This window comes from Volvox carteri (assembly GCF_000143455.1).
Source record: "Volvox carteri f. nagariensis unplaced genomic scaffold VOLCAscaffold_77, whole genome shotgun sequence".
Taxonomy (NCBI): domain Eukaryota; kingdom Viridiplantae; phylum Chlorophyta; class Chlorophyceae; order Chlamydomonadales; family Volvocaceae; genus Volvox; species Volvox carteri.
Genome location: NW_003307620.1, coordinates 52,348 through 79,387, shown reverse-complemented (window position 1 = coordinate 79,387; position 27,040 = coordinate 52,348). Strand labels below are relative to the sequence as shown.

Below are 27,040 nucleotides of genomic sequence, written 5' to 3'. Positions count from 1 at the left end.
AGTATGATGCCGTTTCTTGCAAGCAAAGGTCATGCTCACATCACAGAAATATATTCAGGTATATGAAACTGCAAATATAGTGACACAACTAGCGTTGCTGTTATCGGAGCTCACTTTTTCCACCAAGCAAGCCGGTCTCAAACTACCAAGATCATATGCGGACTCACTACATTTCGTCTGTCCAAAAGAGTATCTGATGTGCCTTTCAAGTTAAAGTAGTGATCAGGCGTAAGAAGGATGCACGGACCGTCGGCATAGCGTACCCACTTCACCTCGCTGGGATCGACACCATTGTGAATGTATCCTCGGTCTGTAGCCCCTTACAGGGCTGGGCGGACGGCCTGGCAGCGTTTGCTAAGCACGAGGAGTGCGCGGCTGTATATTTTTGCCCTTGGCTGCTTCGCACTTGCAACGTATGTGTGGGTCGTATTCTTTCTCCATCCAGCTCGCGTAGCAATCAGCGTGCGGAGAGAGCAGCATCTGGAGGGTTTGGGCAGCGGCAATTCGCGGACACGACACACGTCCTATCCTCCACAGCACGCATCGCCAGCACCCATCCCTCCACCCGCAACTCAATCGCAATCTCCGAAGCATAGTCCATTACGGCCCTTAAGACACCACCCGTACAAGGGCCAAAAATATCGGATATGGAGACTTCCCCCGGTTGATCGTTCCCCGCGATGCGCTCAGTCGGGCATCTGTGACGGTAATTACACGTGCGGCGTTGATGGACTGGGATGCATAACGGACGCACTTCTGCGTAAGGAAAAGGTCCGGGAGGCCGCCAGGTGGACGTGGAAGGGCTACAGGTGCGCGAATTTGCACGTGTGGTCCTTGGGAAACCAACACAGCTTTGGCCGCCGCAACCGTGCTAGTGATCATTCTGGACCCAAGGCATTGAGGAAAACCCCAGCCAGACATTGGATTTGGCAACCGCCGCCCTTCGAACTCCCAATCTCTGTCCTTGCTGCCCGACTGTTACGTATTTGGTATAACCAGCTCGTGGCACTGAAGCCTCTTGTCCAGTCTCGTGTCGCAACCAACCCGGGGTTCAGTTTAGAGTTGTCACAATCTTACTTAGATTTCCTGGTCATCTGAAGGCCTCCAGTGCGGCAAACCGGCATCTGCACGGACGTTGTTCTATGGGGTTTCAGAAGTTGGCCCTCGCATCTCGTTCCATCTGTAGGCAATACGCGTGGGGCCACGACGAGCTTAACGCCGGCTCTCGCACATCGAGGGAGTGGTTTGCCTTAGGTCTTACCATCGTGGACAGCCTGGATACGCTTCAGATCTTGGGGCTGCTAGAGGAGTACGCGGAAGCGCGCTTCTGGGTGGCCAACCACCTCAACTTCAACCAGGGAGAAGTTTCGGTGAGTTCACATCTGGCATGGCTTCTGCAGTAGCTCCTGTCATAGTCTCCCTTCATCACCAAGGGCAGTAGCGCGGCAAGCGTCTCTCTTCGTGTGATTTACCTCCCTGGTGTTCAGCTGCTTGCCTCCTTGCCATTCAATCGTCCGTCGCGTAACATAGGTTTTTGAGACGACCATCCGCATCCTTGGCGGCCTCGTGGCGGCTTTCTATCACAGCGGGGGCGACGAGCTTTTCCTGCTGAAAGCTGTGGAATTCGCTGAGAGGTGCGGATGTGCACGAGCTCATACTGTGGCTGCGTCCTTTGCCAGACTTTCTAGGTTCTGCGTTCCTCGCGCGCAAAGTGGTCTGTGCTGTCCTTATGCTTGAGCGTAGCCCGCCATTTCGGCTTTCCAGCTTCAAAAGCATGATGTGAACGGGCTGCCGGCGATTGGCTAATTCGGCTGCTTCACCTCTTTCCACAGCCGTTATTGTGGTCGCTTTCAGCGGTTCATCTGTTTGCTGTGCCACCCCGGAGTTGTCCACAGGTTGCTGCCCGCCTTCAACACCACAACGGGGCTCCCAGTGCCGCGTTTCAGCGTGCATGACACGGAGGAACCTCGCGGCAAATTTGGCATTGGTAGCACCTGCTTGGCGGAGGTTGCCACAGTGTCCATGGAATTCAGCGCAGTGTCACGGCTCTCAGGTGGGGCTTCATATGGGTCGCAGTCTGGCCAAGGCCCTAAGTCGCTACCCCATTCCGAAAGGCAACCTTTATGCGAACTGGACCAGTCAAATGTCTCTGGGCGGTACGTTCGGGACTCGTAGGGCACTTCGTTGCTCGGGGCCAAGTGCATTGCCATGGCGTACTGTTTCAGCGTGATACCCGCATGGATGGTCTGGCAACAAGTCCAGGCGGCAACTCTCTTACCTGCATCTGCGATGCTTTCGTGCAGGGCGGCCCGAGTTTCGTGACACGGCAATGATCCCGTGGCAGAAGCTTACAAGCATGCAAGACCTGGATGGCCTCTATTGCACCTTCCTGAACGGCGACAGCCTCGGGTGCAGCGGGAACCACTACACCATGGGTGCCTCAGCGGATAGCGCTTACGAATACATGCTGAAACAGTGGATCATGAACAAAAACGACTCGGTAAGGAACTGCCCATGCTTTCCTTTTTGTACGCCTTTTGTAGATTTTGATATCTATTGGCGAATCTTTATGCAGTGGGTTGCACTTCTTGTGGTAAACCAGTTTTCTAGCTTACGCACAGGCACCTTGCCGCATGACGTATGCCCCTGCGTGCCGGTGATGCCGATGGCCTCCCTTTCCAGATGTGCATCGATATGTATAAGAAGGCCATTGGGGGCATGCGCAAGCATATGCTAACGCAGCTGTGGATGGGCGAGGACATCGGTGATGTCTGGATAGTAGCGGAGAATGACGGTGGGCGTACAAGATCGAATATCCTGGAGCACCTTACCTGCTTCCTTCCTGGAACCATCGCCCTTGGTACGTGCGTCGCCCCGTTCATTTGATTTGGCCTTAGTGATGCACCAAGCACATTCCGAGATGGCATGCTATTTTGCGGACAGCATACATGTGCGTATGGATGACGTGAATGCAAGGCATTGCGAGGGGAGTAAAGATGACGCCCCATCGTGGCCACGAAATGTGTCCAGTCTCAAAGCTTGCTCCCGGCCGAACGACCGTGTCATTTGTGGTTTTTCCATGCAGGTCATATGTACGGGATTAACACGGCCAGCTCGCCAGATGAGGACGATGACCTGACCGTCGCCGTCAAGCTTATGAAGGCTTGCTACGAGCTGTACCATCAAACAGCCACTGGTGTGGCGTTCGACTCGGTCCTTCTGGTGCCACGCTACTCGCCGGAACCAGTCGTAGATAAAGGGATTGGGCAGTTTCAGACCGGAACGACGTTTACGGCGGGCTCCACAGCTACGGGCAACGGCAACCAGCAAGAAAGCAGCGGCAAGGGACGCATACTGCTCCAGGACGGAGGGTCAGCTGGGAAGACCAAGTACGCATTCGCGCCAAGGAGCCGTGAGAACTTCCTGCGTCCGGAGGTCGCGGAGTCGCTGTTCTACCTGTGGCGCGCGACAGGTGCGGCCATTGAAAGCTATGGAACTGTGTGGCAGCACCTATCCTAGCGGACGAAATTGATCGACGCAGCATTTATCTTGTGTTACAATTCTATCCAGTACCAAACGGTTCACGGTTCAGTGCCGAACATGCCGATCTCTCCATATTTGGATTTCCGCTTTTGGGACTTGCTCCTTCCTTCCCAGAGCGATTTGGGTGGAGCGCACGAAATTGCACGTTGTTCTCCCTTGCGTGACGAGTTGGCAAGCCATGTCGCGGCACACAAGAAAGCGGCCAAGGAACCTTTTATGTCTCCTAACCTTCTGGTGTCCCCATGCGCCTCGGGTAAATGCTGCTTGCCTTCCCATTCTGGACCCTATTTAGGCGACCCAATCTATCGCGAGTGGGGCTGGAATATGTTCCGCGCTTATGAACGCTGGTGCCGCGTGAGCACGGGAGGCTACCAGGTCTTGAACAACGTTGATACCGTGCCGCCCTCCGTTGGTAACAAAATGGAGTCGTTCTGGATGGCTGAAACCATGAAGTACTTCTACCTACTCTTCTCGGATGACCCAGATGAGGTGAGGCCTGTTGGTAGCGCGACAGCCCGTAATCATATGCTACATGTAGCAAGGTGGCACAGCAATTGTATGCCCTTGAAGTGAGTTTCGAATTTGCTTACGTTCTCCTTGAGAGGATCTTACCCTTTCCGGCAAAACATAGGTTTGGCAAGTGAAAAACAAACAAACAAGATGCACGTGTTGCGATTGAGAGCATCTACTCTGCAGGCGCAAGTTTGTAAGCGCACCAGCCCTGAAAGACGGCTTTCTAAAGCTGCATGAACATGCGTCCTGGCTGATTATGCAGATACCTCTGGACGAGTTCGTGTTCAACACCGAGGCACACCCGTTGGCCATCTGGGGCACTGAAACGGACCTCACGCTACGTGAAGTGCTTGCGAACGCCCACGGTCGACTCGAGGCTAGCGGGGTTAATGCATTGGGCAAGGTAGCGGGCCTGGCACAGATGGGCATGCACTCCAGACGGAGTCGGAGGCAGCGGGTATGAGGGGAATTGCGTGCAACCCATCTGCCAATTCATGGACGAGCGGGTAGTTCGAAAGAACCTGCCCAATGCAGCCCAGTAGTAAGCGTGCACTGTGATGACAAGTATTTTGCGGGGACGAATTGGGCCAGGATACTGCATCTACAGTGGGAGATCCCAAGTATCGTATGGAGGGCATAACATGCATGGCGGGGTTTTGCTACGTGCGCTCTGTATACCATAAGGAAGCGTTTCATGCTTGTGAAAGATGGTGGGGCTCCATGGGGGGCAAGTTGGTTAGGAGGTTTTTTTATGCGATTACGCACAAAGATACAGGTACGATAAGATTGTGTGATATGTCGATACGGAGGTCGCAGCGTTCGGAAGGTAGCCCTTCGGTAATAGGTAATGATCGCCTGCACTGCTGAACGCCCATGCAGATGCAGGACTTTTAATACGGGCTTTCGCGCAGGGCCGTACATCAATTAATAGTATCGTACCAACTGATGTACGGCAATGCTGAAAATGACCCCCAATGACGGTCTATACACAACTACTAAGTTCATAAGTGCCTTCCAGCATTCGCTTTACATAGCAGCACGACGTGACGCGGCCAAGCTCCATGACCTTAAGCCCTGAGCTGTGCAGGTTAACCGATTTAACTGCAATTAACATGGGAAACATGTAGTGGATTTATGGCAACCCATAGTCCCAAAGGACGTGAACACAAATTGAGGAATGGCGCAACTTGGAGATGTGCGGAGAGCTGCAACCATTCGGGCCCAGAGCGCCCAGTATTATCAGAGCAACCTAATGGGAATGACGGCGGCGGAGAGGCATAAAAAGTTTGTGAACGACTACTTAACTTACTACGCTTGCGGAAGGGACGAACCGTCCACGAAGAACGATGCTGCACGTATTCGAACGGATGCCGACGCCTTGAGGGAACATCATCGCTTTATACGAAGCGATGCAGACAACGAGAGTAGCAGCTGGGAGGCGCGACTTGCAAAGCGCTATTATGACCGGCTTTTTAAGGTGCGGTACGCTTTAAGTCGCCAGCGTGGCCTTAACGTGGCCAACGATAATGGCGGCCGGCGTTATTCGATCTGTGTTTTATTTTGACTAAATTACTGAAAGAAAGCTGGCATTTGGGTAGCGGGGTAGGTAGCCGTACGCCATATTCGAGTAGGCAGTACAATTGAAGTGTGCCGAGGAGGCCGCCCGGAGGTCTTGCGCAAGCAAATCAAGGGCCCTCTGTACTCGTCAATCCCGCCAAGCACGGTCTCTTGGCTCCCTTGAACTGTTTCTGCGCAAGGCCGAAGGATGTGCTCGCATGGCTTGACATGGCACACCCCCGCAATCCCCGCACCCACTCCGTCCTTCGAAACATTACTCCACTGCACATATTTGCTAAACAACCGTGTACTGCTATCGCTTCTGTCGTCACAACGCGTTTGCGTGCAGGAGTATGCCATCGTGGACCTGACCTATTACAAACAGAGCAAGCTGGGCATGCGGTGGCGGACGCAAAAGGAGGTCGTGTCAGGCAAGGGGCAGTTCGTGTGCGGAGCAAAGGGCTGCGATGCGGGCGAAGGCCTGTGTAGCTATGAAGTCAACTTCGCGTACCAGGTGAGCAGGATTATTAGCTTCTGCACTATTGCCCGCTAGGTTTGTGGGTTTGTGGTAAGGACCTGAAACACATGGCCACCCCCTTCCGTGGCGCGTTCTGGCGTTTAATAATGTGCGGATACCAGTACGTGAAAGTTTTGATTTCTCTCCCGAATGACCGGAATTAGACCCTACTAGCGTGCTGTTGGGAACTGACACGACAGGCGGGCCCGGCAAGGTTGTGTCTTGCGCTTTACATTTCCTGCTTTCCGCCCACCTTATCCCTGGCCCTGCCCTCATCGGCTCAACAGGAAGCTGGTGAGCGCAAGCAGGCTCTGGTCAAGCTCCGTCTGTGCCCTGCCTGCGCCTTCAAGTTGAATTATCGAAAAGAAAAGCAGCTGCAGAAGGCAGCGGATGCCGCCGCGGCGCGCAAGCGCAAGCGTGAGCAGGAGCTAGAAGAGCGGATGCCGAACGACCCGCTGGTACAGGAGGCCCTGGAGTACGTGCAACGCTACGCGCACGGTGGCAGCGATGAGGCCGGGCCGTTCAACCCGGAGGCTGGCATTGGTACCGCGGACTTTGAGCGGGCGACGGGTGACGTCGCTCCGCCGCCAGCCGCCACGGCGGCCCGCGCCGGCGGTTCTGGAGTTGCCATTGATGCTTTGGGCGGGACTGGGACAGAGGGTGCACAGCGGGCACCAGCGGTCATTACGCTGCCGGCAGATAACAGTGTCTGGGAATTGAAGCCAGCGCAGGAGACAGTTAACGTAGAGGAGGAGATGGATGCGTACTTTGAGGGCCTATTTTTGTGAGGGTGCTTGACTTGGGTGAGACTCGCATTAATACGGCGGCGGGCCGCAGGACGGATGTCAAGGGCGCATAGGAGCCTGATTTCCGTAGCCTCTGTGGGTGAGGTGCGCAGGGCTCCGCGCGGTTGTAGTGGAGCTGCAACCTTGACCGGACGGGTTTGAGCAATGGGTAGCGCCTGCGCTTGAGTAAGGCGTCCATCCAACATTTGCATGCAGGCTGATGCCGTAAGGCGAATCACTGTCTCGCTAGCAAGGTGTTTTGGTCGAGATTGCGTCGACGCGGAAAGTTTGCTTGGCCTAGAGGGGGCAGCGCCGCCGTGACACGGGCTTGTAGCTGGCTCATCATTAAGGACCCCGCGGCCTACCGGGCTGCCGGCTTCATGCAGTCCAGTCGCTAGTGGACCGGTCTTGGAGCTTACTAACTTTCATGGCTTTGCTGTCCGACAGGCTGTGGCGGACCAGTGCGCTTGCCTGAAGTGCCGAAAAATGTATTATCTTGTCATCATGCAGAGATGATGCGTGCAGCGGGTCGTAGCGATGCATGGGGACGTGTGGAAGACAGAGACTGTAGGTAGCGTTGATAAAGTGTAGAAATGCAAAAAGGAATCGGCAACACGGAGACCTATCGATGGCCTCACTAGGCCTACAATAATTTAGGCGCTTAGAACCAGACTTAGCTGACTGCTTCCCGACATCACGAGCCGCGAGCTGGAAACATTGTAAGCTTCGGCCTTTGGACAGTTGTTGTGGAGCAGCGCTTATGCACGCAGCTTCAAGTACTGTGGAGGCCCTCAGCAGCGTGCCAGCCAACTCTCACCGAACAGATAAGCAAAACTGCCCGGCACCTATCATCGGAAGGCGACGATACATGCAGTGCAGAATGATTCTGACAGGTGACTGTCTAGCCGTAATTGGGACAGCTCCGCTGCCCCGGGACGAAAATCGTGGTGTTTGGGGTGGTTGCAAAACGAGGTAAAGTGTGTAGCCAACTCTTTTCCATGGTATACTTTGGACTTGAACGTTCTTGATTGTCCATTAATTGTAGTCGGCAGAAGGATGGTAACTGCTATTAAGCAGAAACAGTGCATGAGTTCATCTTGTGCAGCTAAATCCTTTCGGCGCAAAGCAGACGATACTTAGGTAAGTATACGTGTTTTCGTCCCATCAACCGGAATTTGCGGACATCGCGCAGCAGGGGCTATTGGAGCACCACACGGGAACACGCTGGGGCCAGGAAACCTGAGGGTAGCTACGCTGTACTATGCAAGCGTTCACCGTGCATGCTTGGATTGTATTCCGAAGCTGTCGGAAACGTTCCAACAGCTGGCAGACTAGCAGGCTTGGTAATATTCAGAGGGGTTTGCCAGAAGGGTTTACAAAGATTGGTTCTGTAGGCAATGCCGTATTTTTGGAAGAGCCCGTGTACGAAGCTTCCTTCACACGACCTGTACACAGAATTTCTAATTACACTGGCTATCATTTTTGTTGCATGCAAACTGGGCATGCCGTTGATGCACTATTCTAAAGGCAGTTCAGTCCAGTATCTTCCTGGTCGGGGCGTCCACTGACATAGGCTGCATAGAATCATGGACGAAGATCAACAGCTTTATGAACCGGTTGGAGACGACATGGATGGTGCGTTGCCAGGGAATACATCTGTTGGAAGATCTTGCTTCAATCCAACGGGCCTGCCTTATGCAGCTGAGGAGAGTGGGCCTCAGGTGCAGCCCGTAAACGAGGAACCATCGGTTGCTTCAGGCAATACAGCAAAGCCCATGGAGGCAGAATACAGCGGGCACTATGAGGTGCGACTCACTGGGCGTTCCGAGTGTGGCTCTATTGTGTTTATGCCTTCAATTGCACTGATTTATATTGCAGTGGGAGCTGCGAAACTTTCTTAAACTCACTGACAAGCAAACGTCTGAGACGTTTGAGATTGGTACATACCTATGGTGCGTGTTACGCTACCGGGCAAGGGCACCTGCCTATTTGGTTTTGGAGGCCAACCGTACCCCCTTGGACATGAACAGGAAGTTGTTGTGCTTTCCGAGGCAAAATATGCAGCCGTGGAGGCATGTGTCGTTGTTTTTGGAGTACCCGGAGGCGCACTACACGCCCGTGAACCTCAGCCCTAAAGCTTCCTTCAAGCTTTTCATAAAAAACCACAAGGATTCAACAAAGGATTTCACCAAGGGTAGGTCACCTTGGAGAAGGGCTTTTGGCTGAGCACCCGGGGTCACTGCAGCAAGGCAGGGTTTGGGTCAGTGGCTGGGATTGGGAAGCTCTCCCTCCTTTAGGCATCCCTTTGCAAGCTTGAGGGCCCATACAGCAGTTGTCAGCGTACATTTCGCCTTCATTTCTGATTTGCTTAACTCTCGGCTGCACACGCAGCCCCTTATGCAGCTACTAACTGGCGTGATCCTGAACGCCGTTTGCTCCAGAGGCGAGCCACACATTCACACAGGATCAAGTGGACTGGGGATTCAGCCAGATGCTGCAGCTCACGGACATCTCCGTTGTCAGCGGCTATTTGCGCGAGGATGGCGCCATGGTGGTTCGCGTGGAAATTACAATCCAGCGGGATGAACGGTATCTGTACGACAGTCGTACTGAAACTGGCTATGTAGGGCTTAAGAACCAGGGCGCGACGTGCTACATGAATTCGTTGCTGCAATACCTCTACAACTTGCCGTTTTTTCGCAAGGTGAGGAAGGTGCAGGGTGCAGACATGAGATGGGCTTAGTTCGAGGGGTTGAGGAGAATATCGGCAATGGTGTCCTCTGAAATGCTTACGTTGTGCCGCACTGCGCTGGTAAGGGGTACTTGTCGATGCATCGTCTCATCATCCCCTTGTGCCTTCTGGTGGTTGCACCATTGGCCGCTTTGGCAGTCATAACGGCTACTATTTAGTTAATTTTTATAGCTGTTCCCAGAGGGCAAGTTATGATCAGAGACGCCTTGGCTCAAGGTGCAAGCCCTGTCCTTTAAGGGTTCATTGGCGGCTGTTTCTCTAGCATACCGGTAGGCTTTTCAACAACGTTGGAGCGGCTGCATTGCTGGAAGGAAGAGCAAACCCTGGCATCTGCGCTATTTATTGCTTGCGCGTTCAGCATTACGCCAGATACATGGTCTACTGGATTTAAAAACCTTAGACCTTCACAGGCCGGGGGCACCATGTTGGTACCTAAGCAGGGTTACCACAAATGCTTGAAGCCTTAACGCCCGAGAGCAAGCTCCCAGGGGGAGAGGTCCTTCGGTAGACCGCGTCCAATGCCGCTCACTGTAGCAGCGATCTTTGAGGCGCTCGGGGGAGTATAAAAGGGCGAGGCCGCTGTCAGCGGTGTAGGTTCCTCGAACGTGATTACTACAGAGGCAGGAATAGGCACCTCTGCAGTACAGCTCCGCCATCCGACTACAATGGGGAGGCAGTCCTAGCGTCTGTGCCGGGGCTTACCATGAGGCCCGTGAGGGCTGGTGCAGAAGCGTGGCAGCGGGGTAGCTACACCTGCTTGAGCCAGGCATGGTACTGCAAGAGCAGTGCAGTGCCCGCATGTCCTGCGGGAGCTCATGCCTACGGCGATGCGCAAGCTTGCCCTTATGTACGGGCTAGAATGTTGTGGTGGTGCACGGCATTGCTTCCAGCGCATTCGGGACGGCAGCGATGACGGGAGGGACTGCCAAGCGGCTACTTTAGCTGCACGGGCTGAGGTTGGTGTTATGGCCCCCGCCTGCACTTGCCCCCAGGCGGTGTACCACATGCCGGTGCCTGAGAACGAGGAACCCAGCAAATCGCTACCGGTGGCGCTGCAGAGTCTTTTTTACCGGGTAGGTGGGAGGGACGTCCCGTGCACGGTTTGGCGTACAGGTTCGTTTGCCAAATTATGTCCGGTCGCAACTGTCATCGTTGGCAAGGTCTGAACAGCGATTGACAGTAGCGCAAGCACAATGCTCGTCAGAATGGAGGTTGAGCCGTGGATGCGTGGCGAAGGCTTGCAAATCTTGGCAAAATGGCTACGGAATGTTTTACACTCGTGCCACTGAATGCGCATGTTGGCAGAAAGTATGTGCATGTTCCTGGTCGTGATATCTCTAGTGGGCCTGTTGCGTTTCCGTTTCCCTGGACCCTCTTCATAACCATGATTTGCCTGCATCACTCGATGATAAGCACGAAGCAGAGGGCGGCCCTAAGCAAAGGACTATTGGCAGATTCATTAGCCCCTGATGTCGGCCCTATCCTGTGCTCCTCATCCGCCCCTGGGGCCTGCAGCTCCAATACGCGCGCGGGCCTGTGTCTACAAAGGAGCTCACCAAGTCTTTTGGCTGGAACACGTACGATGCGTTCATGCAGCACGATGTGCAGGAGCTGAATCGGGTGCTTTGTGAGAAGCTTGAAGAGAAGATGAAGGTTGGGAGGTGCTGGGGGAGGGTACCCAGGGCTGTGTAGCAGGCAAGATCCATGAACTTTTTTTCATGCGGTCTGTAACCAATTGGTTACAAATTGCATGCATACGGATAAGGAAAGTTACACTTGTCGACCGCGTTCGTCTACTTCGCAACCACTGGGCACGACAGCGCCTTCTTGACAAAATACTAGATGATGACGACCTTCCCCACCATTCAGCGTTAGTAGTCAGGGCGCAAAGATGGCGTCGGGCCGGCTTGTCCCTGAAAAGGCCCGGCATACAGGCGCAAGCATACATACCAAATGTGGGTTAGCCTGTGTTGCGCATGGCATGCATGTACCGCTAGCCTTTGCCTTTAATCCCCTTTCCAAAGAGCACATGATTCACGGATCGCACTGCCCATTAGCCCTGTAAAACAAAAAGAGCCCCGGTTACCAAAATCTCGCATTGTCTATTACCCATCGCCACAATAGAACACAAAGGTCGAGAAGACCATCAACGAGCTTTTCGAGGGACACACTTACAGCTTTATCGAATGCATCAATGTGTCGTACAAGAGCACGCGCAAGGAGTCGTTCATGGACCTCCAGCTCGATGTCAAGGGCTGCCGCAACATTTACGACTCTTTTGACAAGTGGGTACCCGGCCTTGGGATGGGCGTGGAGAGTGATCTACGGGGGCGCTGCTCTTGAGCTATGCAGTGTTTTACCTGCCGCTTGTTACAGCTTTCAACGGGATCCATACATACACCTGTGTTCCCTCCACCGTTTAGCATATGGATCTTGGGTGCGGCTTGTCGCTTGATCCTGGCAACTTTTATATAGCGATTCTGAAAACGTTTCGTTTGTTTTATAGATCTCATTCGTGTACCTCGCTAGCGCCGTCATCGTCGGCTGCATGTGGCATGTGATATACCGTCGAATTGTACCATGAGCCCTATCCATCGCTGTCAATAACGTATGCCGTCCGCCATCCGCTCATCCGTGCGCTAACTTTAGGTACACGGAGGTGGAGGTGCTCAACGGGCCCAACCAGTATAAGACTGACGACTATGGTATGCAGGTGAGTTAGGGTGGGGAATTTAAAACGAAGGGTCTTATGCGGGCTACAAGGCGAGCGCATTTTTGGACATTTGGAGGGCACTCAAGGAGGCAGACTAGGGCCTGTGCAGGTACACACTATCGTCGCAGTTGTCTGATGAAGCCAATCGCCTTGAAACGGGATGTGTTTCTGCTGACGCTGTTATCATCGTCCACATGCAACTGTTGCAGGACGCACGTAAGGGCATCCTTTTCGAGGACTTTCCACCTGTGCTGCAGCTGCAGCTGAAGCGCTTTGAGTACGACTGCCAACGGGATGCCATGGTCAAGGCAAGTTCCGACCAGAGAAGTGAATCTGACTCTTATTGTGCCCGCTGGATTGGGCGTTGCGGGACAAAGGAGTAACGAATGACGTGCGGGACGAACACAGTGGGGCTTATATCTAAAGTGCAAACGAAGCCCTCTGCCTGTTTTTAGTGTTGTAATGTGGGGTTGTTGCGGAGCGGCAGTTGGTGAAAGACATGCGTGCAGTGCAATTATGCGCCACTGCTAGTGCATTTCTTTCCCCATAGTGCGTTGGAAAGCCCAGAGGCAGTTTGCTTTTTGGCATTGGCGCATACCTGTGTAATTAATGGCTCCTATTTTCATGCCCTCAGATTAACGACCGGTATGAGTTCTATGACGAGCTGGACCTAGACCGCGATGGCGGTAAGTACCTGGCGCCCAACGCCGACCGCTCCGTACGCAACCTGTACAAGCTGCACAGCGTGCTGGTGCACAGCGGTGGCGTGCACGGCGGGCACTACTACGCGTGAGTGGCACAAGAAGGGTGAAAGCAATCCTATGTTGGGCTCCTTTGTGTTAAGGGACGATATGGCAGAGCACATTTTGTTCATTTTGCGCGAGGGTTTGGAGGGGCTGCAGGGGTTGCGTTCCGAGCTGGCTTCCCAAGGACGCGCGCTCTGCCGATCATCTTGGATTGCTAATCGGTCGTTGTCCTGCTGCCGCGCTACTCGCAGCTTTATCCGGCCGGACGGCAAGACGTGGTTGCGCTTCGATGACGACCGGGTTAGCCGCGAGGACCAGCGCCAGGCGCTAGACGCACAGTTCGGTGGGTAACAGTGTGCATCTGTGGACGTTTTGTTCATTGATAAAGCTTAATTTGGACCAGGAGAGTCAGGTATACGCAATTTGTTACTGTTTTCTGAAAGATATTGCACCGTAAGGTTATCGAAGAACTGGCCATTAGAAGTATTCCCTGAATTCGGAATGCACTAATATCACTAAGGGCGCCGACAGCTTGCAATAAAGCTGTTCTGACCATCGAGCTGGAAGGCGACTTTCCACCACATGTTTCTACTGGGCAAATGTTCCTCTCACAGGCGGCGGCGATGAGGACTTGGCCGGCCCCATGCCATACCAGCAGCAGCCCATGCCGCTGAAGTATGCCAAGTTTTCCAACGCCTATATGCTCGTCTACGTGCGCCAATCGGACTGGCCTACCATCATGTGTGAAGTGACCAAGGACGATATCGCCAAGCACTTGCTGGATAGGCTGGAGGTATGCACGCGCATGTGTACCTGCGTGAATTGCCGAGCCCCACAGCGGGCTGCATGTCTAGTGCACGGGATGTCGGTTCAAGCATTCGTGCACGGGCTGCTTGTTAAGATTTCACACCGCAATCTTACGATTTTTAGCTTCCTGCATTGTGTCATGCGGTATCTGGACCTGGCTTGTGGCACTCAATAAGCAGTTGGGCCCATGGCGACCTGTGTAAGGGGGCTTCGGGCAACGTGCACAACACTCCACCGTACCATGCCGTTCTGAAGATTGCTTGTGACGTCGTCATGCCTCGGTGTCCCAAAGCATCCGTAATTTGGTCTACACGCCACCAATTGTCCCGTGCAGCGTGAGATGAGCGACAAGGAGGCGCGGCATAGGGACAAGATGGAGGCACACTTGTACTGCAGCCTCAAGGTGGCGACTGATGATGATTTCAAGCAGCAGGTCGGGCGGTGAAATTGGCATTGCCCAGCAGCAACTTTAGACGTCCGCGTCCTGGACTGGAACGAAGGGAACAAATTTGTATGCGGTCATTGCAAAGTCGTTACCCTGCCTTACTGCGCCCTCCTCGCTGGGCATGTCGATTCCGACGAATAAACCTCCTGGGCCAGGCCGTCCGGGTTCAACATGTTTCGGGACATGGGGACTGAGTGGGCGCGAGATTTTTAGAAACCCTTACCCTGTCCAATGGCGAAATTCTGTCTCGCACAGCCAGGCCCTTGCCCTTATGCTGTTGCCCGCAGGTGGGTGACGTAAGCCACTTCGATTTGGTGGACCACGACCGTCTGCCACCGGAGCGCTGTCACTACCGCATGCGCAAGCAGACGAAGTTTTCGGAATTTAAGGAGGAGGTGCGTGGACAAGCCGAGCATTCATGCTGCGCAACTTATTCCTATGTTTGCACTGCCATACAGTGCGGGAGCTGCAAGACGACGTAGACTTCGCAAATGTTTTTCATCTATGGTGGTATACGCCAAGACGCGTTCATACTGATGTGGTCTATCCTTCCTTATGCACCGGAACTGTTACCGCCGTAGGTCGCCAGACGAACAGGCATCCCTCCGGAGCGGCAGCGCTACTGGACCTGGAAGCGCCGGGCAAACGGTACATGCCGCCCCGACAGACCGCTTACGGAGTCGGAGGAGGCCAGTCAGCTGGTGGACCTGAAGGACATCCGGGACCTGCCACGGGATGGGCACGGGGCAGCGGGAGCTAAGAAGTCGCTCATGGACATCCGCCTTTACCTAGAGGAGCTGCCGGAGTCGCCGGAAGGTGAGCATGGGGGTAGGTGGACGTGTTGCAGTGACACCTGCTGGTGGACGCCTCGAGTGCTTCCAGGCTCGGGCTGAGGCCGGGGCTGCAGGTGCCTCCGACAAGGCTTATGGACTGGACAGGCTTCAAAAGCATCTTCATGCCCTTTGGAGTGTATTTGTCCTTTGATAGGGCTCCTCTGCACGCTGTGTCAGGTATCTCTTGTACTTGTAGTTGGGGTCTCCGTGTGAGCCGCCCCGTCGTTTTCTTCGTACCTTCGCCACTCGGGCATTTTGCTGAGGTGGTCTTCCAATGGACTTGGTTAAACGTTGCCCCTGGTAATTTTTTTTGACTGACTAAGAGATTTGTGTCCTTGATGCCCCGCTTTCCGCACTGCACCCAGCGGACGTCTCAGTTCAGCGGGAAGCGAGCTGCGGCAATAACGTGCTGCTTTTCTTCAAGTATTACGACCCGGTTACGGAGACAATTGCGTATCGGGGTCACCACGTGCTACCCATGAACGGCACGGTACGCAACTGGATTTTAGGTGTAGGCCGGACGCGCATTCGGTGTATGCTCCCGCTGTCGTCTTGATCAAATAAGCGGTCTTCATTGGGTTCATCGACCATGTTGCTCATTTTCCTCTGCTGTGGAACTTCCTGCCCTGTTATCTCGCCAATTACTGGGCAATTCAGGGTAAAGGCTCCTTAAACAGCCCGTCCTGTTTTTTTCCATAACCTAAGTAACGAAGTCCCTGCCGTTTGTGTCTGCGGCGGCCGCATTGCGTGGCCTCGCAATCCCTGTCAAGGCCGCTCAAATTGGCGAGTTTTTGATTGAGGATGAGGGTTTGAACCCGGATACACCAACGCTGCTGTTTGAGGAGGTCAAGTTCGAGCCGACCGTCATGGTGACACAGTGCGACTTCAGGCAGGTGGTGGCGGTTAGGGGTTGCAAGGGGCGGTGGGCCAACGAGCCACTGGGGGTTTGCCATGGCTTTGACATAGCTCCTGAGGTTTTGTTTTATTTTCGAGGCCGTACATATCAACAAACCGGTGGCACCTCCGCCCGCGCAGCAAGACGCTTAGGGAACTGGGACTAAACCACGGTGACGTCATCATCTATCAGCGGAAGCTGTCGAAGGAGGAGATCGCTGCAGAAAATGTGCGCTACCATACGGCCGACCAGTATTTGGCCTACATTCACAACCGCCGACAGGTGCGAAGCGGTGATCATTCACCGGTTTGGGTTCGTTGAAGTACAGGCGCAGCTGACGCACGGCTAGGCCGTGATGGCTGAACGCAAGGTGGTTTGGGGGCGCTTGCAGAGGCATGCGATGAAATGGCAGGGGCCATGGCAACCATTAGGAATTGAAGCCATTGATGTTTGCGATTGACTTTTGGCGTCTACAGGTGCACTTCAAGCGGCTAGAGGAGCCGCAGGCGCCGCCCGTCGTCACGTTGGAGTTGCTGCGGAGTACGACGTATGACGAGGTAGGGGGTGCGCATACCGTGGCCATGCGCCGGATGTGCGCTTCCAAAACTCTTAACGGTGCAAGCCTGGGAACGAGCTGGGACGTGAAGTCGTAATCAGTAATCAGAGGAACGGATTGGCCTGGTTCCGGCGGTCCTGCTTTGAGGGAATCCTTGTTGAGCTTGTTCCGCTGCCTTTTACGCTGGACCCTTGGTATTTCGCGCCTCTCAGATGTGCCTTGCTTTGGCCAACGCGCTGGGCCTGGACGATCCAACCAAACTGCGAATCACACGTCACAACTACTTCAGCAACCAGCCGCAGCGATCGCCAATTAAATGGCGCACCGTCAACTCACTGGAGCAGCTTCTGACTCACCAGCAGCACCCAACGGATATTATATATTACGAGGTGTTGGATCTGCCGCTGCACGAGATGGAGCAGCTGAAGACCGTTAAGGTTCGGAACCCATCCGCGTGCCCATCCACGTGTACCCTCATATTTGTCCTCATTCAATTTTGAAGACGGCAGGGAGCCGTTTAGTCGCAATTTGTTTCTCTGTCGGGAGAGGCACTTATCGTGGATTTGGTCTATCTCCTGCCTCTTAACCTTCACACAGATTTTTCTTGGCGAATTGCTCCCTCTTTCCACAACATGGCATGGCAGTTTTTCATATACGGCGCGTTTCATGGGACGTTGCAGGTTTCATTCCACAATGAGCGCGGTGAGTTCGTGGGAGAGCAGCACTCGTTGCGGCTACGGAAGGAGGCCTCTGTTGCGGACCTGCTGACGGAGCTGGCGGGGCGCTTACAGCAGTCCGGAACGACGGTCTCAAGCCAGAGCAGCGCGGCGGCCGTGTCAGTGTCATCATCTGCCGGGACAGAGCGAATGAGCCAAGGAGGCAATACGGCGCCTCCCGCAACGGCGGGGGCGAGCAACCAGGCGGCAACGGACGAAGCGGCGTTAAAGGCGGCAGCGACGATGGCGGCAGCGGGGCGATCGATGCGATTGCTAGAGACAATACAATCAAAAGTTTTCAAGGTAGACTTGGAAATATTACTGGAGTCAATGCTTTTCGCAACGCGCCTGCGGCTGTACGGTGTTAGTGATCGTGCCGCACATGTATGGCGATTATGAACTAACGCATACTATCATAGCAAGTTTCTGTAGCGGATCTTAGCATAGGCAGTCGTGCTTCTTATGATTAACTGACTCATGGAAACTTGGGGTCGGTATCGTCCCCTGCATACCCTGTACGCTGAATCCTTCCTTGTATGGAACTACAGGTGGTCGATCCGGGCGAGAGGATTGAGCATCTCAATGACAGTTACTGGCAGCTGCGTGCAGAGTTCGTGCCGGAAGACCAGCTTGCCAGCAGCCTGGGCGCCGGCGACTTCATCGTTCATTGTGCGCACGCGCTTCTTCCGCCGTTGCCGCCGCCTGCGGCTGCCTATTGGGCAGCTCTGAACCAGCATGGTCAGCAGCAGCAGGCTAGCGCAGAGGCGGCGGAAGGGGGGCCCCAGGGCCGCGGGACGTCGGGTGGTGTAGCGCCGATGGACGCGGACGACGCGGACTCGGATGAGGAAGCATCAAGCCATGGGTCGCCCGGCTACCGGTCGTTTAGAAAAGCACTGTTAGAGCAGATGCCCGGGGCGGGGTTCGGAGATCCGTTCCTCATCCGAGTGCGGGCGCATGAGACCATGGGCCAGCTCCGTGCGAAGATCCAGGCGAGCACTGGGTGCAAATTGCTTCCTAGGGGAGTGGGAGACAACATTAAGCATTTGTCTGGCCATTCAATACCCTTGTCATTGGAGGTGAAAACGTGTTGAGGGGTTACGCTCCTGACTTTGTAGGCTTACTTTTAGCTCTCCCTTACGTATGCCCTTCCCCACCTTCCTCCAGGCACTGCTTGGCACGCCGCACGAGGAGTACAGCCGCTGGCCCGTGCTGTTTGTGGGTACACGCCCCAATAATGCATGGCTTGATGACCACGAAGATCTTACTACCTACTTCTCCGGCCACAGGGGCCAGTGCGATACCCCAGCCGCGGCAGCAGCAGCAGCCGCAGGCGCCACGGATGCGGTGCTGGTCGACCCGTCCAAACTCATGGTAATTATCCTGCACGATGACCGCGGCGGCAGCTCAGCGCGCCGGCAGCCGCCCTCCAACAACCGGTACACCTACGAGAAGCCCGTCAAGATTTATGCATAGTCCTGGGGGCATAGGGCAATGGGTAAAGCCTACAGTCTTTTGACTGTTAGGCTATCAGTTTGACGGGGAGAAGTCGTCCAGCTTTCAGATGTGTTGCCTGTTTAGGTGGTATTGTGGACAGCGGTAAATGTGTCTTGGGCATTATGCGACCTGTTGTAGAATTAATTCCTTTGCGATGGCATTATGGTTTGCCGGGCGCGGTTGGACGGTGAAGAGTTGGGCTATAGCAAGCTACTGGCCCCATAGGTATGTAGCAGCAATCAGCTGACGAGCAGTGAAAGGGACATTAGCGAATGATTAGGTGCAGATTGGCCTGGGGTGCCTTCAGTAACCCCCAAGGTCAGGGCAATAGCAGGCTGCAGCTTGGGGCAGGGTTAAGCAGCAGGGTTGAGAAGGCGGAGTTTGGATCATTTGTAGCTTCCTTGAGATTGGATTGCCGACTGGTTAGCTACCATTGTTGTTACTTCGGTGAAGTGAAAATGCAGGGGCCTGTCCCAAGATCCTTGATCGACGCAGTTACAGCGTATGGAAGAACAAATAGTTGTCGGATATGCAATTGCGTTGGGCGACACCAGCTATACTGATGTCGGGAAATGCTGCCTTCCATTGACCGATTGGTGGCATTCTCTATCGAATTCAGCGTATTCAAAGTGTCCGTTGCAGGCCGGGTGGATATGGTACATGTTAGCGTGCAGTCACCCAAGAGATACTGCGTGTTAACCTTGCAAACTCGACGTGGTGCGGGGAAGCATTAGCATGGGCATGGGGAAGCGTGGGGGTGCGAGTGGGGAGAAATGTATACCCCTCACAGTGCTTAGAACGGCGGAATGTGGATGGTCCAGTTTATTTCCACGACGCCGTTCATAGCGATGACTCCAACAGTGGTTGTAAGCAAACGTTCACAGCAAGTAGACATCCTTTCCCAACCCGTACACTCCTATAATTTTTCCTGGGATTCCAATTTCAACCGATGAGCAATGAGGTGGTTACAGCTTTGGGTACATCCGCATGCATTACTTGGTATGCCAACTCCCCCCTGATGGGCGTAATGTGCTTACCTGTATAAGGGGGGGCAAAGCTCAATGTCTTCGCCAAGGCAGAGAAGGGGCCACCTCGGGTCCAGGACGGAACCGGTTGCCCCAGGACTCAACCAACCTTAACTCCCTGCGTAATCACACGGTTGGATGATGCGCATGGTAGTAGTGATTACATATCGGCAGGTCGCCAAAAGATACAGCAGTGCAACAGTGAACTTCCAAGCAAGTTTCGCACTTGCACCGAGTCTACACAAGTGGACATTGAATATATAGTTGGTCAACTTAGTCACTTTGGAATGTGCAACGCTTTCATGTCCAAGCTCCGAATAACCAAACTGGTCAGTTAGGCTAACTAAATAAGTTAGGACGGCAGGCAAGCTCTATCCGGCCTGTAACTGAACGGTGTGGAAGAAGACTCTCCTGTGAAAGCAGAGGGCTTATAAATATTATGATTCTTCAGAACCTAAGCCGCATTTCTCTCAAAGGTACCCTCGGACCCACCCACCCACCCTGCCGTACATACGTCACACCATACAATCATGTAGCCTCTCCGGGAAAAGGCTGTATAATTCCTTCTCCTACTCCTCATGGTTTCCAAATGAGAAACAGTGGAAGCATGTGCAAAGTCAAGGATTGTGCCCCTCCACGGTTCGTTAGTTCCCAATCTGGCAGCTCCATATCACAGCGCTCACGAAAGGCCTCCCATAGTCCCCCAGCCCGGCCATCACTGGCTGCTCGCCAGTGGCCCCCTCGCTAGCTCCGGCCAATGCCCTTTGGTTCTACCGCAGCCGAACTGTTCCGCCCACGGGCTCTCCGACCCCCTTCAACCCTTCCACTCGCCCGGCCGCCATGCCCTTCCATTTGCCCACTCAACCCCCACTGCACTTTCCATGTTGCCATCCCAGACGCCATCACCAGCACGGCCTGTGATCTTCCCACCGAAAGGAGGGGCGCTTATTCCCTAAGCACGGTTACTGCAGTTATGAGGATATGGGCCTGTTAGCTATGTGGCGTCCGCTCATGAAATGAGCGCCCCCCTTGTAATCGCTGGTATTCGCCTGGTAGCGCCATAGCCTTTGGGACACCGGACAACTGGCCGCGAGCGTGGAACACTACCAGCCGCAGGCGCAACAAATCCTAAAGCAGTATTAGTATGTACGCTGTCTCTATGGATTGACACCAGCCTAATCCGGGCAATCCTTCACCCACTGCACCCCATGTGGACTTTTAAGTGCCCATAACTTCTGTCGTACAACATTGCATTTCGTACGATTTCGTACCCCCAGTCACTATTTCCAAGGCATCCTCCCTCACCGTCCTGTTTTACTCCAACAGTAGCTAACATGGTTGATAAGCAGGGTGCGACGGCTAGGCAGGACAGCGACCGGTTTCGGTTCAAGGTTTGGTTATTCCATATTCCCTGTTGTCGGACCAGCATCCTTTCAGGACAGGGCTTCCAGACGACGCGGCCAATCATAATCACTATGGTAACCGAAATGGTGAGGAAGACTGCTAAATTTTCGTATCCTTTCATTTGAATTAGTCCTTACAATTCTTTCAAGCTGAGAGAGCTCGGGGGTGCCAGGCGGGCATCTTCTGTGGAAGGAGAGGGGTAGTAGGCACCGCGCGGAATGGCACGGCTCTTACACGACTTTGACACACCGAAGAGCTATTTCCACATGAAGCATACATCAATCGCTGACATAAGTCGAGCTCAAAATGTTGCGGCTCATTACCGTGTAAGCCATTCCGGGACCATGGCAAGGTCAATGCAGTCTGCTACTCGGAGGGAATTTCATCCGCCCCGGAAAAACTCCTGTCTGATTGGACTGCCGCTGCATCCCGGTGAATTGTAAAGACAAAGCTTTGACAATCTCAGTTCAGTGGCATATGGGTTTCCCATTACACATGGCAGCTGTTGGTACCGTAGTCTTGGCGCTTGGGGCGCAAAATCTGGCTAGTCGAGCAACACCTGTCACGGCATCAAGCGCCACACTTCCCTGACCTCAACGTGGCCAGGGCGGCAAGCGCTCGATTGGCGCTCTGGTCTCAAGTAGAAAGCGAGGAGGATCACGTCGCCCATACGACGCGTAACCAACGCATTAGGATACTCTTTTGCCGTGCAACTTCCTTATACAATAATGGCTATTGACCGACCATGGGGTCCCCGGCTTTTATGGACGGCCCCCGCATTTGTGCGGAAATTGTAACGTGTATACGATCTACTGTTCCCATCCGGACAGGTACGGAGCGACAACATATCAACAATTGAACCGGGCTATATGTTTGACTTCGAAGGCAGTTGCGACCAGAACGCTCAGTGCCCAGACCAAGGTAAGTTTTATAATTACAATTAAAGGTTATTGTCATAAACCGTGCATGCATGCAAGGTGGACCAAATGGCCATGGTGTGCCAAGCTGCGCACAGCGACGGAACTTGTTCTGTGATGCAAACGAATGAAACTCCAAGCCCTACGGAATTAAGCTGGGCACCGCTACGCAGCCACGGACACTGACTTTCGATCGGCCAACTCGGCCAACTAAAATTCCTTCAGAAGTAAATGCCGAAATCGTACATACACGTTTATATGCGCACGCAATCGAATTGTTGTGGTGCCTCTCTCTCGCATAAGTACAAGCTAAATCCTAGCGCGCGACGCAGTAGCTGCCTTCATGAGCAGGGGGCGGACGCTTATGGATAAAGATTAAGGACTACATAGTTCCCTGCCTCCTGGATGTGCGACATTCATGTGTGTGGTCCCGGGTTTTGCGGCCGTTCGTCTAATTTCCTCAAACAAACTGTGCAGCGATGTAGATGCAACGGCAAAATGCGTGTGTGTAAATAGAATGTGCACCAAACACGTACAGGAGTTAAATCTGTATACAAGATGTAAAGAGACATAATACGGCCATTATTCTAGGGTGTACGTATAAAAGGCCCTAAAAACCCCTTCGGCCATCCTCGAGCCTTAAGTAAGATGCCATCAGGTGCCCGCATACAAACAATCAACCACGACCCCTGAATAAAGAAACACGCACCCTGGTCCCCGGGTCCGTCAGCGTCAGCGAAGATCTCCAGGCCCCACTTCGATCCGTCACCCGTCGCCCTCCCTTCCCAAGACATTATAAGAAATACATTCAAAAGGCTGCACCACCCCAGCCCAAGGAACGCACAATAAGGCCCTTTGTAGCTGACGTATCCTGACGCAGGCGACCATTGCGTAGAGTTTGAATGGCAGTGTGGTGTTGCACGCGTATAGCTTGGAAGCCTGAGCCAACCAGACTTGCGCCGACATGCTACTGACTGGCGGCCTCTGTGGCCCTAAGGCTCCAGAGCTCTCCGTGTATGGTTTGGAAAGCCTGTGGCCCCCAGAACCATAGCGACAACACGCAACTAACTCCCCATCTGCCCTCCCTGGACAACGTCAGACAAGTATGACTATTAAGATTGTCGCTAGATGACGTATTCAACAATCAACAAGCCATAGGCCGTACGGCCTGGCAGCTGCCTGCCCAACTTACATTGCGGGTTCGTCTTCAACTGGAACGCGGCTGCATGCGCTACAACTGTTGACCAAGTCCAGTCAAGTTCTGAAACCGGGATTCTGAAAATGATGCAGTGGTCTTCTTGACCCAAAAGCCCTGTCCTGGCGCTGCTACGTTGTGCCCTTCTCCATCGTTGGAGTCTCAGCTGCCGATCCGCCTCTGCATGTGGCGATACGACTGTCGCTGCTTCGACTGCTGCTCCACTTGCTGTTGACGCAGTTTACTGCAGCTGCTACTGTTGCTGCCCACACTTTACATGCGTCCATGATGACGCCACTACCGATCTGACCAGAGCTCGCTTGTAGCTACTACTCCTGCCTCGCGCCGCGTCTGAGCGTCCATCCCTGACTGCCGCTCCTTTCCCCCCCATACCTTTAATCAGATTTGGTTTGTCCCGCCTCACCTCTAGGAATCCGGAATCACCACCTTGATCCGGGTGCCGCGTAACAGTGCGCCGTTCATCGCCACAGCCGCGCGAGATGCCGATTCGCGTTCGGCGTATTGCACAACACCAAACCCGTTAGTCACGTGCACTGCCAGAATGGCACCGTACGCCGAAAAGCTTTCGTACATGTGGACTTTTTCTAAACCGCCCGGCAGATTGGATATCATAATGCGGCAGCTGGGTTTGAAGCCTCCGGGCACGTCGCCGTTGGAAGTTGTGGCGGTAGTGGAGACGTTGCTGGTCGCTGCGGTACCAGGGGCTGCAGCTGGCTGGCCGTTTGCGTGTGCGGCGGGCTGAGATGGCCCGGGTGACGTCGTCACCGTTGGCGTTACGGTTTGCTGCTGTTGCAGTTGAGCCGGCTTCTGGGCTCCTGGAAGCATCGCCGTTTGCTGCCCTTGCTGCGGTTGCAGCTGCTGCTGCTGCTGTGGCAACGTCTGCACCTGCCAAGGTCCCCCGGCTTGTTGTGGCCGGAGCTGTTGTGGCTGTGTAATCGTCGTCGCGGCTGCACCGGCGGCTCCGCTGGCAGAGGCCACACCCAGCTGCTGTCCTGGCACCGTGGCAATTCCATGGCTGGTGACACCGTTAGACTGAACCGGCTGTGACGAATACGCCGGCTGCTGCGGCGGCGGTTGCTGTGGCTGCGGTTGCTGTGGCTGCGGTTGCTGTGGCTGTGCTTGTGTTTGCGGCTGTGGCGGCTGATTCATTGCGCCGTAGTACTGTTGGTAGTAATAATAGGCCTGGTAGGGATCATTTGGCATCGCTCCTGCCGGCTGCCCCGGGGCCTGTCCCCCTGGCAGTGGCGGCTGCCCAGCAGCCGCTGCTGCCGGGGATTGGTGCGGGGGCTGACCGTACGATGGAGGAGGTTGACCATAGTACGCGGCATAGTACGCCGCCGCCTGTGTATCGTATGCCTCCTGCTGCTGCGCTGGCGGCTGGGAGTATGGATAGCCGGGATAACCATACGGTGCGGCGCCGTACGGCTGCTGTGCATAATGCTGTGCGCTTTGAGCATCGTATCCCGGGTAAGCGGGCGGTGCGGTGGGAGCGGCGGCGGCGGCGGGGACAGGGGCGCCGGCGGGGACAGGGTAGGTTCCGTGCGTCGCTTGCGGCGGTGCTCCTGGCGATGCTCCTGATACAGCAAGGCCAGGGAAAGGTAAGGACGGCGCGACAGAGACCCTAATCAAGCCTATCTTGCAGAAAGGTCAAAGCGGTCTAATGTAACAGTCGAGGCGCATGGGAGGTTCAAATAGATGCCTGTGGGCAAGCAGAAAGATGGGTGAAGAGTGGCAAGGAGAGCAGGACAGGTTATCTGCAGCGGCTAAAGCCATCCGTCGATCCGACCACGCCCAAAGCCAACGCAACACCAGCGTTGCGGCAGGATCCCCCAGCCGCTTATACCGGCATACGGCCCCACCAGCCAGTGGGATAGGCTGCCCCTGTCCACTCCTCTCACCTGGCAGGGGCTGTGGCTGAGGAAGTACTCCTTGGCCTGTGTGCTGGGGCCCTGCTGTCTGCGGCTGAGGCTGCGGCGGCTGTTGAGGCTTCGGCTGTTGCAGCGCAGGCCGCGGTGGCTGCTGCTGAGGCTGCACAGCCGGTTGTGGCGGTACTTGTCCAGAGGGCGTGGCCTGCACCGGCTGCATCGGCACGACCTGAACCGGCAGCGGCTGCTGCTGCGGCGGGTGCATGAGCCCAGGGCTACCAGGGCCCACCGCCGCTGGCAGCATGAGCTGGCCTGACGCTGCATCCACAGCAATCGCTAAGACGGGAGGCTGTTGCTGCTGCTGCTGCTGTGGGGGCGGCAACTGCTGCGGCCTGGGCTGCGGGTGCTGCTGGATCCGTGGAGGTGGCGGTGGAGGTGGCCGCACGCCGAACATGGCGGCGGGGTCGGTGGGCGCCCAGGGCGGCGGCGGCATGCCGATCGGCCCCATGATGTCTGGTGGCGGCATCATCGCACCTGGCGGGTGCGGCCCCGGCCCACCAGGAACGAAAGGCATCATCTCACCTGACTCAGTTGTCGCCATCAGGCCCATCCCCGGCGGCCCAAAAGGCAGGCCCATCCCGGGCGGATACCCGGGAGGTCCGCTGGCACCAGGGTACGGGGCGTAGCGCTGGGACGGACTAATATGTCCGCCCGGGCCAGAGCCGGCGCTTGTGGATTTGACCAAGCGGCTATGCTGCTTGCGCGCCTTCTCATCTTGGTTATCCGCAAACTTGACGTTGAGGGGGAGATGCTCACCATGCGGAATGGTGGCGTTGGCTCCGTCACGCGCCACCTGCGCGTGCTCCAGCTGCTGGAAGCGCACCATGGCGACCTGGCCGACGCTGGTGGATATGGGTGGCAGCACGCGAACGCTAACCAAGGGCCCAAATTTCTCAAAAAATTGACGAATGTCCTCTTCGTTCCAGGATACCGGGATGTTGCGCACGTAAAGGTTCTCTGCGTGGGGAGCATATGGAGGGAATGCGCCACAGCTGGGCACGCTGCTTCGGGGCCGGATCATAGTTGCTCTAACAGGTGCTTATACACATATTAATCATCGGCTATAGTGACCCAACCTCACCATTTGGGGCATCATATGTCGCATCCGCGTCTGCGGACTTAACGAGAATAATCCTGCCCGACACTGTCGTGCCATTCATGGCCTTAATAGCAGCCAACGCCTCTGCTGGAGTGCTAAGCCTCAGGAACGCGTAGGGAACGGCCGCAGTTTTGAAGAACTTGCAGCCCGTGCACGAGCCGAACCGCCGGAACAAGACCTCGACGGCGGTCTGGTCCATATTAGGCGGAAGGTTGCGTACGTATAGGTTTGGATGGGTAATGGTTTCGCCATTATATATGAGCGAGCCATTACTGTATCCTGTTTCAGAGCTCATGGGTAGCCTTTGGCCTTCTGACAATGGAAATTCTGGGTATATAATGAACCGGATCCGAATTACGAGTTCGGCAGGCAATCCTATAACAAGAAATGTTGTAGTCCAATGTGTCGAGGCGCTGTCCTTGCTATCGTACTACCGCAATCCTCTTTATGTGCCGACCTGGTTTCTGTTGTTGCCATCATCGTTCTTTGTAATAATCTTCATAGCTGTGCCGCTGGTGCTCTTTGACAGACTTGTCCAGAAGTCTCCGACGATTGAAAGTCCCTGACGATTAAAGGTCTCCT

The 27,040-nt window shown here is 54.8% G+C and overlaps 3 protein-coding genes across 3 annotated transcripts; 2 read left to right on the top strand and 1 right to left on the bottom strand.

The window, feature by feature from the left end:
* Positions 1–31: 31 nt before the first annotated feature.
* On the top strand, positions 32–6,918 carry amd1 (alpha-1,2-mannosidase; the record flags this gene model as incomplete). Its single annotated transcript, XM_002957650.1, has 13 exons — positions 32–58; positions 691–809; positions 1,187–1,370; positions 1,531–1,634; positions 1,947–2,053; positions 2,304–2,500; positions 2,683–2,860; positions 3,086–3,472; positions 3,836–4,032; positions 4,319–4,459; positions 5,282–5,533; positions 5,963–6,127; positions 6,418–6,918. 13 exons carry the CDS (start codon positions 32–34, stop codon positions 6,916–6,918), a joined length of 2,559 nt encoding a protein of 852 aa, XP_002957696.1.
* Positions 6,919–8,793: 1,875 nt separating this feature from the next.
* Positions 8,794–18,055, top strand: VOLCADRAFT_40312 (uncharacterized protein; the record flags this gene model as incomplete). Its single annotated transcript, XM_002957649.1, has 22 exons — positions 8,794–8,871; positions 8,950–9,109; positions 9,357–9,619; positions 10,660–10,740; positions 11,183–11,320; positions 11,792–11,952; positions 12,317–12,380; positions 12,590–12,682; positions 13,015–13,169; positions 13,378–13,469; positions 13,741–13,919; positions 14,268–14,366; positions 14,666–14,773; positions 14,960–15,194; positions 15,601–15,701; positions 15,982–16,104; positions 16,251–16,388; positions 16,583–16,663; positions 16,875–17,099; positions 17,343–17,468; positions 17,610–17,681; positions 17,927–18,055. Coding segments are annotated over 22 exons (2,901 nt in total), but the record flags the coding sequence as incomplete, so codon positions are not given.
* Positions 18,056–23,839: 5,784 nt separating this feature from the next.
* On the bottom strand, positions 23,840–26,932 carry VOLCADRAFT_107765 (uncharacterized protein; the record flags this gene model as incomplete). The annotated part of the gene is made up of 5 exons (XM_002957620.1): positions 26,441–26,932; positions 25,882–26,316; positions 25,333–25,833; positions 24,727–25,008; positions 23,840–24,144 (listed from the first exon to the last, which is right to left on the bottom strand). Exons 1-5 carry the CDS (start codon positions 26,751–26,753, stop codon positions 23,840–23,842), a joined length of 1,836 nt encoding a protein of 611 aa, XP_002957666.1. The 5' UTR covers positions 26,754–26,932.
* Positions 26,933–27,040: the final 108 nt, after the last annotated feature.